The sequence below is a fragment of the Pundamilia nyererei genome, unplaced genomic scaffold (assembly GCF_000239375.1).
Source record: "Pundamilia nyererei isolate P.nyererei 1_Seehausen unplaced genomic scaffold, PunNye1.0 scaffold00175, whole genome shotgun sequence".
Classification (NCBI taxonomy): Eukaryota; Metazoa; Chordata; class Actinopteri; order Cichliformes; family Cichlidae; genus Pundamilia; species Pundamilia nyererei.
The window spans coordinates 796,677-812,485 of NW_005187576.1; the positions used below are offsets into that span (position 1 = coordinate 796,677).

Sequence of the window (15,809 nt, forward strand, 5' to 3'; positions counted from 1 at the left end):
TATCAAGCAGGGACATCTGGATAACACTTTGAGGCCGGCATCGCCCATATGCTTCAAATGCAGACAAAGTTCACGAATACACACAAACTACAGAGAGAGAACTTCCCAGGACAAACTACCTGTACGGCCAAAGTAGTGTTGCTGTAAACAAAACCACAGCCCTTCCCTTTCCTGACACCGGTGAACCTCACACAATGAATCGCTTTATTGGAAGAATGCTTTGATTATACACGAAAAAACAAACGCCGCCAGTCTCTCAGCTGCAGACGGCTTGTCTCATCTTAAGCAGTATGAAGCGGTTTGGCCTTGGACAGAGTACGTAGGGACAGTCATAAAAGCCCTGTGACAAAGTACTCCCCCTGCTTTTCCTATTAGCACCCTTTTCATTAACCTTGCCACAACAACAGCAAATCCATATCCATGCATTTTTTCCCCCTCTAAAGATGAGCTTACTTAAGACAACCAAATGCAAGCAGGCAGACACCATCTATTGGTAAGTTTTTTCTCCTCTCCACTTCCTGCTGGGGATGAAATATTTCCAAAGAAGTCTCAAAGCTGCCGGTGTCATCAGCTAAGTGTCCTTGGCAGAACCAGCTGAGCGCAATGCATCAAAATGACAACTTTCAAAGTGAGTATGACTGGGGGTGGGAGGAAGGGGTCATTAATAGTCAAGCTTCGGCCTGTTTAGTATCACCACACCGGGTGATGAGAATACAATGATAACTTTGCACCATGTGTGGAGACATCCAGGTTTCTAATTAGACTGCTGCTGTGGCAGCAGATGTGAACAGCTGGAAGCACTCATCAAGCTGAAGATAGTTAACCAGTGCTCGGACCCTGACAGATAAATGGATGAACAGATACATCAATAGATACGCATCAAGCTTAATGGCAAGTTAGTGGGTACCTGCCATCACTGTGAAGGCTACAAAATGCTGCGCGAGGTGCACTATTCAAATCTGCCATCTTGGTATCGGGCCCAATACCAAACAGTTCCTGTCCATACAGGACCAATTCCCTGTGTCCATCAGTCTAACTATCAATTATTCCACATGGTGGATTATCAGCTACTCACAGCAAACCCCGGCTTGAAGATACCTAAAAGTGATGCAAAATGATGTTACACAGTGAGGTAAAATAAGTTCAAACAGCCAAATTCTTTGATCCGCCTGTAATCAGGGTGAGAAACACTACTGAACACAATAGTAAACAGTAGGGCTGGGCCATATTATACCGTTCACGGTAATACCGGTATAATGTTAGGCAACGATAGGAAAATGAAATATCGCGATAGAATATGAGTAAAACGCGCATGCGCAATGCCTTTGTTTTCATACGCACATGGCCGATTGTTGAGTGAAACAGATGAACCAGAATCCGGTTGTTCAGTCTGACGTCACTAGCCGTGTCTGGGTCTAAACTCCGCTGCAGGTCCATATATCAAACGATCACTGTGGCATTACTGAGAGTTGAAAAACTGTCTAAAGTCTTTCATCTTTAATAAAATGATCAGCGTTCTGCTCTACCAGGTGTAATAATTGAGTTTAACATCCAGGAATCCATGAAAACGGAATTCATGACATTTAACGGAGTTAGAAGTTAGCAGGGAGTTAGCTCGCTAGCTTCTATCTAAATACAATATAGCATGTCCTGACTGCGGGGTTTTGGAAACAAATTAAAACGTACAGCTTTCTTATCACTTCCAGCATAAATGAAGACAGAAAACTAAACAGCAGTGACGTTTGTAGGGTTACTGAAGTTGGGCTAGCTGGTATATAGTGATGTGCTACGTGACCGCTAGCGACATAGCTATGTTAGCATAATATAAACAAGCTAACTTTTTTTCCACTCGATAAAAGTTACCGTGAGTGTTCTCGGTGGTCAGGAACAAATGTAATCGCATGGCAGGATGCTGTAAAAGGACCAAACTTCAGCCAGGAGAACAACTGAGATAATCCATCCACAATACGAGGTTAGTCATTAATATACTGCAACAACATGGGAATAGAGCAGCTGCAGAGAATTCAACATTAATGAACCAATGGTACAGAAGTGGAGGAAGCAAGAAGAATGAGTTTAATAAAGTTTGATTTATCTGACTGCTTTGTTTCGCTTAATGTGCCTTATAATCCTGTGCACCTTACGGTCCGAAAAATGTGTACTGCACACTGCAGTTTAATGTTGCAAAGCACCTCTTTTTAACTTCAGTGGATATTATACATGGTTATGCTCAGGATATGTCAGCCCATTTCTACTGGAAATGCCTTTTGGTTAAACTTTCAGCAAGGAATTTGCATTTGCACTGTTACATTTTTATAAAGCTTTAATGTACATAAAAACCAGCTTCTTGTTCAAGTGAAAATAAATGGAAGGTTGTCTTTTTGCGCTAGTAATGTTGTGGAGTTGTATTTTGTCTCGCATCAATTATATCGTCGGTTATATCGTTATCACAAATTTTCAAATATATATCGTGATAAATATTTTTGGCCATATCGCCCTGCTCTAGTAAACAGTGAAACCTAAAACATCTGGATACGTTTCATGGAAAGCTTCATGGAAAGGTGCAGTGTGGTTAATAAATTACAATCAGAGTCATATAAGAAGTTAAAATTTCACTAAGTAAAGCTTTAAAGTTCTCAAACTAAGGCAATCGTTTTGTCTAACTGCTCTATGAGTGCACAAGGCCACAAAGACTCAAGTCACTTTTCCTGCTACATGCCCAGTCCCTGCAGGACAACTGTACGGCTTGATGTTGCTGGACTGAGATACAACATGTTGCCCAAACAGGTCCTGGAAGCCTGCCTATCACAAGTGGAACAGAAACCCTCACAGCTGGATGGCCTAGTTAAGTTGGCCAGAAACCTCTGCACGTAGGAGCATGTGCGCATGAATAAAATGTGTCAAAAAACATGTATTAGATAGATATCAGCTTGATCGCATAGGTTTCTGAACTCTTTAATGAGTTAAACCTGTCTGTGCTGGTCCGAGGCCTGTGGAAAGTCTGGCCCTGTAGTGAAGCCATTTCTTACTTCAGGGGACCGAGAGTAGCCAACCAAGCTGGGCCAACTTCCTGGCTGCCATCATCCAGCTTTTTCCCTTCTCTTCACCCTTCCCCAGCCTTAATCCAAACTATGGCCACTGCCACAGGCCTCATTTCTTTACAAGCCAGGGCACTGATTCTGGGGCAATGCTGTTTCCTCGTGGCCCAGAGGATTACTATCCCCATGGTGGAAAGTTTGAAGACATAAAGGGATATGGTGCTGCAAGGTTTATAATAAAGTGTTATTTAATCATCGTTTCTAGATTGTTGTGTAGACCTCGCCTGTACCCTTTCCCAGGGTGGGGGAAGAAAAAGCCCACAGAGAGTCAGATCCTCAACATAACAGAACATCTCTCTTCTTCTCCAGCTACATGCATCAGCTGTGTCTCTTGAGAGTTATTGTAAGTAACTGACCCTCACAGTGTAGATGCAGGGTGATGTCTTTTTTCAACAGTGGCCAGAGCTTAGTGACAAATCTAGAGCGAAGGCTGGAGTTTCTTTGATAACAGGCCAGGCAGATGGTGAGTGCCAACTGTAACATAAGATTCTGTCACTTTCTGAGACAAGAAGCATACTTTGCATCACCAAAATAGACTGAATGTATCCGCAGAGCAGAATAAATGCTTCAAACAGGCTAACAACTGCTCTCTTAGAGACCGCTTTCATACAAAATAGCACCGCACGAAGCCAAGTCCAAATACACATCTTTTGTAATCTATTTAAAATCAAGGACATATCAAATTAGGCCTCTTGAATAAGGTTTTGAAAGAATGGTCTCAACATCATCTTTCACATGATTTTGGACTACCAGAAGACATCATCTATGTGTGCATTGGATTTTACCTAAGAAGTCTGCAGATGCTGCTCCTGTAACTGAGTCTCTGGCTTGCAGCGGCCACGCTGGGAGGCATTGGTGGGCGTGCAGGGAAATAGAGCAGGACTGCTCCAAAAAGCACAGCAATAGCAGCCAACTCTGCCGGAGCACAGCGACGTGGATGAAAAGAGACATACATGTTATTTTCAAAGATGAGACAGTCAGTCCAGTTTGACATTTTAAAAAAAGGTCACCGTGACATCTAGAAGTCCTCTGAAGCCATCCCCGTGATGAACATAACAGCCCACTAGACAAGACTGTAGAATAAATGCATCTAACAAAACGATGCAATCTGACATAGCATCAGCTGATATCACAACTCGTGTCTTAAAATAGCAATGCATTTACTAAAAAGCTCCATTGTAGCCACATTAGTGGGTCGCTTTCATTCCATCATATGATAAGTGATACAATATCAGCTTACTTCTTATGTGACTCCTTTTTACTTCTGAAAACCTGCAAAACTTTTGATTCACAAAAATGTATCCGCTTTGCCCTTAAGAAATTAATAACAATGCTACCTTAGGTTAAACAAAAGCCGCTGCCTCAATCTATTACAGCATGCCTGTTTCTCTTTTCAGCATGCTTTTAATTTTCTGAATCAGTTAAGCATATCAGCCCTAAAAAGCCATTATTCAGAGACGCAGTTATGAAGATTATAATTGGTGTTTTTGGTGTTTGTGCAATATTCTTGGATCCTTTCGCCTGATTGTATTTCTGTCCCTTGACGGGGCTGACATGATGTCGAAATGATGCGATATCGATCCAACTTGCCCTCAGAGGCTCTTGCTTTTTCTTAGTACCTGCATACATTACTAGCTGGATCCTGTCCCGGATGAAGATGTCGGAAACCGCTGCCGAGATCGTGGTTAGTGCCTGAGTGTCATTGGGAGCTGGAACTATCAGAGGTCCCACTATGAATGAAGCAGCGCCTCCAAGGTAGGAGAAGAGTGAGGCGACGGCTGTTGCTGTGGCTCTCTGATCAGGGGCAAACCATGTGGTGGACAGATAGGGGCCGGCGCTCATCATGGTGGGGCCGGCTAAACCATTAAGCAACTGACCTCCGTGTATCAACCTGTAAAAGAAAAAAAAAAAAGTTCTTATTTAGAACACAAATACATGCCTCATATCAAGATGTGCCAGGAAAACACTTCTCTGATATCCCATTGAAACAAACAAAACGGCAGCAGCAGAGCATCACCCTCAGTATCCCTATTAAGTTCAAAATAAACTAAATAAGGACATAAAGTAATGAGGCATTTCTTTTGAGCATCTAAAAGGAAGAATGACAGGCGAGGGAATAAAAATAAAGGCATAATTATCCCAGAGGAGTCAAGTAACCACCTGCCCCTGAAGTTTCTTTCTAACTTCTGCACCTTCAGACTGAATTGTGTGAGACAGATGTATTCTGAGATGTCCCCCGATTCCACCAGAACCCCCACCACCCCACGGCCCCCTCCAGAACTGTCTGACCGAGACAGCCAGCCGCTGGAGACGGCTCACGGCTGATTGATTGTCTGTACGCTCAGTAAAGACTCCCTGGCTCAGCAGGGAGAGAAGAGAACGAGAGAGGGGGACACGTGAAGATGTTGGGTTAATTCTGAGCTTATGCCATTTAAAAATCTTCTATAATATTGACTGAAAAAATATTATCAGTATCAAAATTATTAGATTTTACACTAATACTTAATATAAAAAAAAATCCTTGAATGGCATTTTGTTTGACAAAACCTTTAATTCTAATACTGAGCCCTGTCGAAACAAACTAGTTTATGCCTGCTTTATGTCTAAAGCAGGCATAAACTAGTTTGTTCAGTCTCCAGTGTGCTGACATGTCTCTGCCCTCTAACTCGTTCTAACTTTGGAGTCCACTGCCTCTGGGGTTCACAGATAAATGTGTCACAGCAGAATACAAAGTGCTGTGGTCAGTGACAGGCTGATTGGAGAATAACTTGTTCACCCTCTATCTTCTTCCCACATCTCAGACCTGCTAACATCCCCTCCTACACACCAACACCTCCTAAAATACTCTGTGCCTCATACTTTTTATTCATCCCACCTCTTCTTTCCTTGTTTCTCAGTCTTTATCGCTAACTGGGTATGTTTTCAACACTGACACTGAATAACCTGGTTATCCGAGTCCCCGTTTACACGATTCTGACATCATCGAGCTTCTCTGATCTGGTCATTTGCGTTGGTGCAGACATGTCTTTGACTCACACATCCAACGTGTGTCATTTCTGTACCGAGTGAGTTAACTCGACAGGATGCAGATGAACCCAGTGTATTTACAGCTGTCATTTTCTTCATCTAATTATGTGAGAGGGGAAGTGTGAGCAACAAGCAGTAAAAATTTATCCTCATTATTGGCGTCACACTGTCATTTTCACTTAAGCATGTAGGTTATCATTACATCACTTGTCATTATGTTTTCATTGACTTAACTACATGATTTCTATCAAAGAGTCTCCCCGTCATTACTTCTTAACTAAACATAAACACCAGATTCAGCAAACGAGGTGTTGACAGAGCAGCCAGAACCAAAAATAAGTGGTCTTCATGCTCTCAAGCACCAAATGTGCTTTTCTATCTACCCTACTGCATAAAAACCTCTTGAAACATTCAGAAAATGATTTGCAGCAACAGAGACTACTTTGGTAGCTCTGCATCTTTGATTTGGCAGATTTTTTGATTTTCGATCTCCCCGGGATCTAAGCAGGGATCCTCTGCTTGTGTAAATGTGTAAACCACTACACTAGGGAGCCACTGGTATAATCTCTGTATGATTAAGACTTGTGTGTACTGGCAAAAACAAAACCTACAGCTGCAATAGTTGGCATCTTATTGTGGCCGTCCTCCATTTGGATGGGTCAGTGTGCAAAGATGGCAATGCAGGTAGCACGAAGCAAGCAGGTCTATGAATTAGGCAGCACGATGTGAGCAAAAGCTAACATTGATTTTGTATTTTATGGTAACAACGACATGATTTATAATATGTTCTTGATACATATGACATATTTTTACCTACCACTTTGAGTCAAGCTGGCTGTCTGTCATTGTGTCTGTTGAATTGAAATCGAGAGCTACCTGGAGCCAACTAGCACAACAGTCCCAGTGCCAATCAGGTTTTTGGGTGCACGTACTGATTACGGTCTTATTCAGGACTCAAAAGGGTGCAGACAGAGTGGTCCTGTCCACCTGCTGTACTAGACATTTTCATTAGATGACGATTATTCCAAACCCGGCACTCTAATCAACTTTCTCCAAAAAAAACAAAAACAAAACCGACATTTAAAGAGACAAAGATACGCAGCATAATTTACAACAGTAACTGTGACCTACAGTGATCTCATTTTGAATCTCACCAACAATCGAAGCAGCTCAACTGTTTTGTTTTTAAATTGCATTTCATGCACAATACAAACCAAATTAAAACTTATGGAATCAACTAATAACCTGAACAGTCGATGGTGGCTTTTAGCACTTCACACCTTTTAAAAAGTTTGACAAAGTTTGGTCAGTAACCAGCCTCGCTGTATTAGATTAGAGAACAGATGAGACTAAAAAAAGTGCCTTTAATATGACAGGTGATGAGGACGGATGGTGACTAACACGAGGATGAGCGGTCACATGAGACTGCACTGTGGCTGGCGAAGCAAAGAGAGGGAATAGAGCAGCTTTTTCAAGAAGAGATGATTAATCACTATTTATGAACCCTGTCAGACTGAATCTGATTGAGAATGAGACAAAGAAACCTGCACTACAGCGAAGTCATTTGACTGCTTCTGCTCTGCCTGAGCTGACAGACCAAAATTCAGCCATCACAAAAAGGCCAAACCAATTCCGCCTTGAAAATGGCACCATCGCAATTGTTGGAGTAATACGATGGGATCCACAATTTTTTTTTTTTCTGATGGCCAATCAGACATTGTCGGAGTGAGTCTGAGATGTAACTGATAGACGCTAATCACACAGCTGGTCTGTATTCGAATTCATAACACAGACGGAGATTGAAATAGCAACAGAAACAAGTAGACGCATGAAAAGCCAGGAAAATGAGAAGGGTTTGAAAAAAGAAAAATAACCTTTGATTTGAGAGCAGAACTAATCACAGCAAGGTCTAATCAGTGACTGCCAATTCAACAGCACCTTTTATCTCCTTGACTGAACCTCACAAAACAAACATTTTTTAAATGTGGCTTCACAGAAGATCTCGTTTAAAAAAAAAAAAAAGAAAGGAGAGAAAGTTCCACTTTTCAGTGTTCAAACATTCACAGCTCCCTTTGATTTTCAAAAATGGATCTTAAAACCTCAAAACAAAGAGACGCCTTACTTCCTCAAGAGGTTATCATAAAAACAAAGAGGTAATCGCCTTTTTAAACATGAAAAGGAATCTGGAGCAAACAGATCTGCAGGGGGTTACTGAAGGAATGTCACGGTTTCTAAACCTGGATAGACGTCTCCTCAAACTATTGTTTGATCCCGCCTGCAATGTCCTTGAACACCATATCCAAACTTCAGGAATCTGAAAAACTTAACTGCTCCATTATGTCGCGATTCCCTCTCTAAGGTAATCTACATCATCATCCATCTGATAAGTATCCTCTGCATGACAGGCAGCACATTCATCAGCGACACCCGTCAGTAAACAAAGCCTTTGCCTTTTGATCACTACTGCAAAGCAAAGAGTGACCTCTACTGGTGATCCAGCTACATTAAGCTTTGAGTCTCTACAGTTCTATAATAATCCAGTATGCCGTTCATCGCCTTAAGATCTATGACCTATAACATTTAATATGCAAATTAAACTGAACTGTGACACACTAACATTTGCCGTGTGATTCATGTCCTCTTTGCTTTCGCCATCCTATCTTGTTTTCCACTTTGAATGCCGTATCTAAAGAGCTGAAGGTCGCAGCAGAGCAGCATAACTCTCATCGTGGTACGGGTGCACAGCGGGCAGCGTTGACCCTTAAAAACTCTTAGCTCGACCTGAGCGGACATAAAAACTTGATATGTCATGGCTGGATTCAGCAGAGGTGAAATTGAAAGCTTGCTTGTGTGACTGGCTTTTGGACTGAAGTGACACTCGAGCAACAGCGAGAGGCAAGTTGAAAACTTCTAACAATACTGCCCTCGAGCGCATCCAAAAAGAAGAGGAAGAGCTTGGTATTTTATTCCATTTCCTCTTTACAGTAAAAGCCTTTTGCAACATTAGCGTGGTCGAAATATGTGTGCATGCACGTGCTTTGGGATTTATTTTTTTAAATAATTTATGTCAAGTCAAAGTTATGCTTTGTGGAGATGATATTTTTACCTTCAGCTTACAAGATGTGATTAGGCTAAAAACCACTTCAGCTTCACAGACCAACACTCAACGATGCGAATGCTGTTGTTAAAGTTTAACGATTGAAGCTGACTTTACATGTCACTGCTGGAGGTATATGAATTTGCAACTGCATTTTCAAACTGAAAAAGAGGAGAGACACCAACCATTACCAGGCAGACACTAATAAAAATGATAAATAAGAAATATGGAAGTGCAGAATCCAGTATTGCTGCCCTCTAAGAACTGAAAGTCAGGATATAGGATGCAGTCTCTTCTGAATCTGTTTCTAAATAATTTAAATCCACCAACACTTTAGTAGTGTAAAGACACTGGAGTGCTCTTCATTATTCTGAAGTTATGTCTTTAAATTTAGTGCTAAAATAAAAACTTCAGCTCTCTACAGTCTCTCGAACAACAACAACAAGAATATAAGATTCCATAGCTCTGTTTGCAGGCCAGATTTAGGTCACTGTCGCTCTTTATTGGAGACTTTTTTTAAGGCCATATGGTAGCTTTGATGAAGCTCAGCTTTTACTGCATGAAGACAGATTTCCTGACAAGAAACTCCTTTGCTTTGGTATTTGTCCCTTTTACATAACAGGTAGTTCAAAATGGGAACATCCCTGTCTCAGCGAGAGTAATTTGCCAATGAAAACACATTAATAATATTAGGCTTTTAGGTCGCACTGTAATCTATCAAAGGTCAGTTTCCCAGATAAGACATCTGCCCACATCTGCACATGGCCCAAATGTATTGCATCTTTCTTTTAAGAGGACTTAGGCTACTCCTGATTTAAAGCTTTAGGGTTATTACAAACAGGCTGACAAAAATACAAAACCTCAATTTTATAATCATAAATTAAAGTTGCAAAGCTTGATATTTCACTCCAAACTGTAAATACTTTTTTGGGACAGACTATCGCCTGGAGATCGTGGTTATATCAGTTATTCTCCTTGTACACTGCCAGGAGCTTTTCCTGCCTTATTTCTTTCTTTAGGCCGTATCACTATATTAGCAGCTAGGTTTTCTTAGTGCAGCCTCACGAGACCGAAAAAGGGAAACAAATTAATTTATCTGCTCTTTGAAAGCCAAAACCTATTTTAAAAAGCTCCAACTGCATAAAGTGAAAGTGATATGTGACTTATTCCATGGAAATATGATTCTCTTTATTCATTATAACATACTGCCTCATTGTGAAGCCCAACAGGAATCATTACACAGATTACCACCAAAAATATTCAAGGAAATTAGATTTTTTTAAGGCACTGTATAATTGAAATGACCTTCTCTGAGCTCTTACCCTTTCTAAAAATGAGAACACTGAACTCAAGTGAAAATGAGAATGAAAGTGGGAAACTGGTTTCCAGCAACAGCCTGTCAAAATGCTGTCTGATAAGTGAGAAAACTGCCAGCAAAGACACCAAAAGAAGCAAAGCGTCCACACAGTGTTGATCTGTCCTTCACAATCACATCCTCTGCCACATAAATAGTCTCATTGTCTCTACGCAGTTACAAATCTGCATATCAAGAATGAAAAAGAAGCACGACCTCAGCTTCAGTACAAATGCATACAGTACAAGACCCTAAGAAGCCACTTTTGTGCAGACATTCATGATTTATTGACTTTAGTAACGCTCTGATTTTTCCTGTAGTGATATCAAGAGGTTGATAATTATTGTTTGTTGTGTTGCGATATGTGACCTTTTGTCCCTTCAGTGCAATTTGAAATGTAATTACTTTATTATTCTGTCCAATACTTTTGCTGGTGACCATCTTGGAACATTTAGAAAGCAAAATTACAGACCTCTGACATCTGTGCATGCCATCTTGATTAACTGTTACTGATTAAATGATTCATATTTCTTCTTTTAAAAAAACTGAATGGAAACAATTATATGAAAAAAAGTTTCGTTTTTCACGTACTGCCAAATCCCAATTTGTGTAATCTTGTCAAACGCATTGCACGCATTGGCAAACATCACACAAGGGTAACTTTTCCATGGTCCTAACTTTGGCCAGTAGCTCATTACATTTTCAATGAAACGCTGTGCAAAGCTGGTCCTAAAATGATTACGGCACTCACTCAGAAAATTTGCCTAAACTGAGTTATGGAGACTATAGAACCTGTATAACTGCAGTGCAGCTCATGAGTCACTTTGCACCGCCTTTCCAAAATCTTTCAAATGATCATCATCACACTTGCATCGTGCCGCCATCTGCTACCTTAATATTTACACGGGCTTCTTACCATCGTCTCAAAGGCTGGCCTGTCAGTGGGATACTTCTTAGAGCTGCTCCTAGCACCATGAAGAGGGTAGAGAGGAGGAGGGATGCTCGCAAACCTGGAATACACAACACACTGCATCAACACCGACGTGTAAGAAAAAGCAAAGAGACAGCAGTGAACATGGTAGGGATTTCTCAATTTTTGCTACGACAAAGGATTATTTCTGTTCTTATTGAATTAGTTATCTAACAATAAAAAGAAAAAAGTAAAAACAAAATCCAGTTTCCTGGAGCTATAAGAGACTATAAAATAAATAAATAGATAATAAGCAAAGAATGATAACAGAGGAAAGCAGCAAATTAACACATTTTAAAATCTGGAACAAATATTTTACATAATGTTTTTGGTAGTGTTGATGTCAGTCTGAGAGCACGAAAAGTTATGAATGAATGCTGATAAAACTCTGAAGGGGTGTAGAGGGGGGTCAGGAAGTACTGCATGAAGATTAAAACATCCTGTCACTGCTGACCTCTGACCTCTCCTTCAAGATCAAAGTGATAATAATGCTACTTAAAACCATGTTTCTTACTGCCTTTGTTTGTATGAGGAGCATTTAAGAATTATGGGGATTAGGGCTGGGTCATATCATACCGTTCACGTTAGTACCGGTATAATGTTAGGCAATGATAAGAAAATGAAATAACGCGATAGAAAATGGGTAAAATGCGCATGCACAGTGCCTTAGTTTACACATGGCAGAAAAAGCATGGCGGCGATGGAGAAGGGCGAAAGCGGATCGTCGAATGAAACAGATGAACCAGAATTGGTTTGTAAAAATGCTGCAACTTCAGTGGTGTGGAACTGGTTTGACTTTCTTCCCTCAGATACACACCAAAGCACATTTTTTGGTAGAGCATGCAAGCGCATGCACATAAAAAACAGCTGCTTGTTTAAGTGAAAATACATTGATGGGTTTTTTGCACTAATAAAGTTGTGGAGTTGTAAAGTATTTTGTCTCGCGCCACTTATATCGTTGTCGCAAATTTTCCAAATATATATCGTGATAAATATTTTTGGCCATATTGCCCTGCCCTAATGGGGATTCTAAAAAATACACATTATTATAATTTGCAGCCAACATTACAACGTTACATTTCTCATCTGCCTTTTGAGTTGACAACTTGACCCAAAAATCTGTTACAGCTTTAACGAAAGTATTGCCAAGAGAAAGACTGAGCTGCCTGGTTAGTTAGAAATATACTGTAGTGCAATTATTATACAATAAGCTCTAGTTAAACATGGCCAATTATTCACAAGTGATCTAAATTAATGATTACAGTCTACATAATATACAGTTTTAACCAATAACTGAAAGGGATTGGAACGCATTTGGCCAGCATCACTAACCAAGCAACAACAAAAATCTTAAAACAGAAAATTCCTTCTTAAATATCACTTGTGTAACAGCAAAAGTATGAGAACTGTTTCTTTCACCATTAACTCAAGTCTCATTTCTCAGTTTCATCCACATGACAGCCATTTAGAGAGTTATGTGCACTTCCCCATTCTTTTCTGCATGTGAACATTTCTGAATGTTTGATTGACAGGTTCAACTAAATGACCGCTGTGGAAAGAGGATCAACATATTAACAACATCCTGTAGGGCTGCGTCTAACTGATGAGCAGAATGCAGACTTTATTGATACCAGTGCAGTTATGAATTCTGCTCATCAGTTAGATTATTTATCAATTCCGTTATTGACCCTTGATCCACTTTCTTTTTAGAAAAATGAGGACTGTGCAAGTTTTGAGCATGAAAGCGAAATAACAGCAAGACTGTATGCAACTCACGTACAAGAGCTTCACTGCCATGAGTTGGACAAGTTTATAATATACAACCTCATAAAACCATTCTGAGCAGTATCAACGCAAGAAAAAGAGAAGCTTGAACGTATTCCAATAAACTGGAAAGCTTCCCCACTTCATATCATATAAGCTGATGCTATATTGACTTCCTATGTCTATGGCACCTTTATAGACACAGAGGCCGAGAAGCAGTTGTAGTTCTGCATTAAGGTTACATAGAAATAGCCACCTTTGCAAGGTTTGCCAACTAGAACTAGGTGCAGCAGGTAATCCAAAAATTATTATCTTAATATTTGCTAAATTGTTTCGACCAAAGCGCAAACAAAAAAGGCAAATATTTGCCACTTCCAGCTTTTCCCAATATGCAATTTTTATGTTTTTGTCATTTATTATTCATGCTCCTCAATTGTTCATCAGTACTTATGAGTGAAAAACAAAACATTCATAATGTTTGTCTTGAGAAGGCTTTAGCTGTACTGAGCAGCTCTCTAAATGAATGCATGCACAACTGTGACCACATTTCCAGTAAATGAAAGAAAAAGCCAGCAACATATTTTAGAGAAATGCTGGAGGCCATCTACCGTAAATGAGACCTGCAAGTTTACAGCTGCATACTTCAATGCACAGTATGCATCTACGTGCTCAAGAGACAGTTTGTTGACATGAAGGGCAAGTTAATGATCACTACAACTGCAGCCGAAAAGCTATAGTTACTTCCATATATTTAGATATTCATTTTATGTCCTTGTCACAACTGGCACCATGAGATGGTATATGCAGCCCATTCAATTTACACAGGTAGTCCAGCTACCTGTCTCTTGGCACTGTCTCATGAGTGAGGAGATACCAGGGGAGGGCTGGTACATAGTGGCAGTTGGACAGGCCCATTTAAGGCTTTGACACAACAGCAATAGTGTATGTGCAAGTTTGTGCAAAAAGGAACTGGAAGAGCATTCCCAGAGCTCTACAACATGACCACCGATGAGATTACTCATGTGCGTGTTTCTAACCAAACCCTCAAAATCAGACTCCATATGAGTATCATGAGGGTCCAGGTTGCTTTCTGTGCTCACAGAACAAAACCATGCTCACTTTAAATGAGAGGAAAACAGGCAGGTCTGCCACTGGTGCCCAGTTTTCCCAAAGGGAAACCAAGTACTTTCCCCACAGTCGAGCTGAATTAGATCTAAGCATATCACAACCTTTGCAAGTCACAGAAGTCTTTTTGCAAGGGCACACCATGGTTGACACTTCTTAACTCAGATGCAGACATGACCACAAGGTTTTTTGTAAGGTCTGAGTGGAATCTACACCAGGAAGAATTTACAACAAGTTACTGAAAGAAGCAGATACCATTATCGAGTTGCCTACAAATAAATTAGGCAACAAAAACACCTAATTGTTAATGTGATTGTGATCACAAGGTGAGTTATGCAACTTCTTGGCAAGATTGTGCATGGACCAGCAGTCTGGTGTTGTTAGTGCCTTGTTACTGTTTTTGTCATCTGACAACCAGCGTGGTCATTACAAACTTCTACAGTCAGGTGATGCAGAGGAACTGGTTTGGTAAAGCACACGCAAGAGGGCTACTTTCATTCTTTCCAAGAAATACTGCTTTTGAACCTGAAAATAAAGATTTTTTTAAAAAGTAAATTAAGACTTGCTTGTCCCATATAAGCACTTTCCCCCCACCTCCCATGTTTCCAACTCATCTATGTGTCTTACTGGGCACAACAACCCATTTAAAAACTGAATGAAGACTATAAGGTCTCTTAAATACTGCATTTTATCAGAGTAAATATATTCTGCGATTGCATAAGGTCAAACTAATGATAAGAGAAATTTTCGAAACCTAAAACAAAATACGTCATTAAGTTACATCGCTGTAGATCTCGGTGGGGTGAAAAATCACCAGGTCAGGCACAATCATCGTTGAGGTATGACACAGTGTGCTATAAAAGAACTCACCTTTTTTATCCATTAACCACATAAACAGCAACCAAGGGAGGAAGCCAGCCGGGCCCCACAGCACCAAAATCGCGATGTCAGACTTGGTAAAGCCGTAAGCGTGAGCGGCTGAGTTCTGTATGGGACCCCAGAAGTTCCACACCATTCCCTGCATCAGTGCCAGCAGGGAAAACAGGGTCAGAACCAGCCATCTTCTCCCATACACTCTGCTGTTTACCGGATTAGTGTTCGTCTCCACATAAGAAGGAACAAGAAGCGGCTCCCTCTCGGCCTCGGTGCTCGAACCGGCACCCATATTAACCTCCCGTTTGTCAGGCCAGTTAAAAATTCCGGTTTTAACGACGGTACAGCAACGACAAACTACCTCGGCCACACAAACAAAAACAGCCGATAGCGTCTAATGTTTGCTTTAACTGCGCATGTCAAACCGGAAATAGTTGCGGGTTTCGGAAACTGTTCCTATGTAGCTGCCATTTCGGCTCGTCTGGTGAATTAGCGTAAGCG

At 40.7% G+C, this 15,809-nt stretch overlaps 1 protein-coding gene across 1 annotated transcript in view; it reads right to left on the bottom strand.

Annotated features, from left to right (window-relative positions):
- The window catches only part of slc49a4 (solute carrier family 49 member 4), a 45,319-nt gene extending 29,705 nt beyond the window's left edge, over positions 1-15,614 (bottom strand). The window contains exons 1-4 of the mRNA XM_005746216.2: positions 15,306-15,614; positions 11,493-11,586; positions 4,718-4,989; positions 3,884-4,013 (exon numbers count right to left, since the gene is read on the bottom strand). Of these exons, the coding sequence (XP_005746273.1) occupies positions 3,884-4,013; positions 4,718-4,989; positions 11,493-11,586; positions 15,306-15,600 (791 nt within the window). The 5' untranslated portion in view covers positions 15,601-15,614. The remainder of the gene's footprint in view (positions 1-3,883; positions 4,014-4,717; positions 4,990-11,492; positions 11,587-15,305) is intronic.
- Between the last annotated feature and the right edge of the window lie 195 nt (positions 15,615-15,809).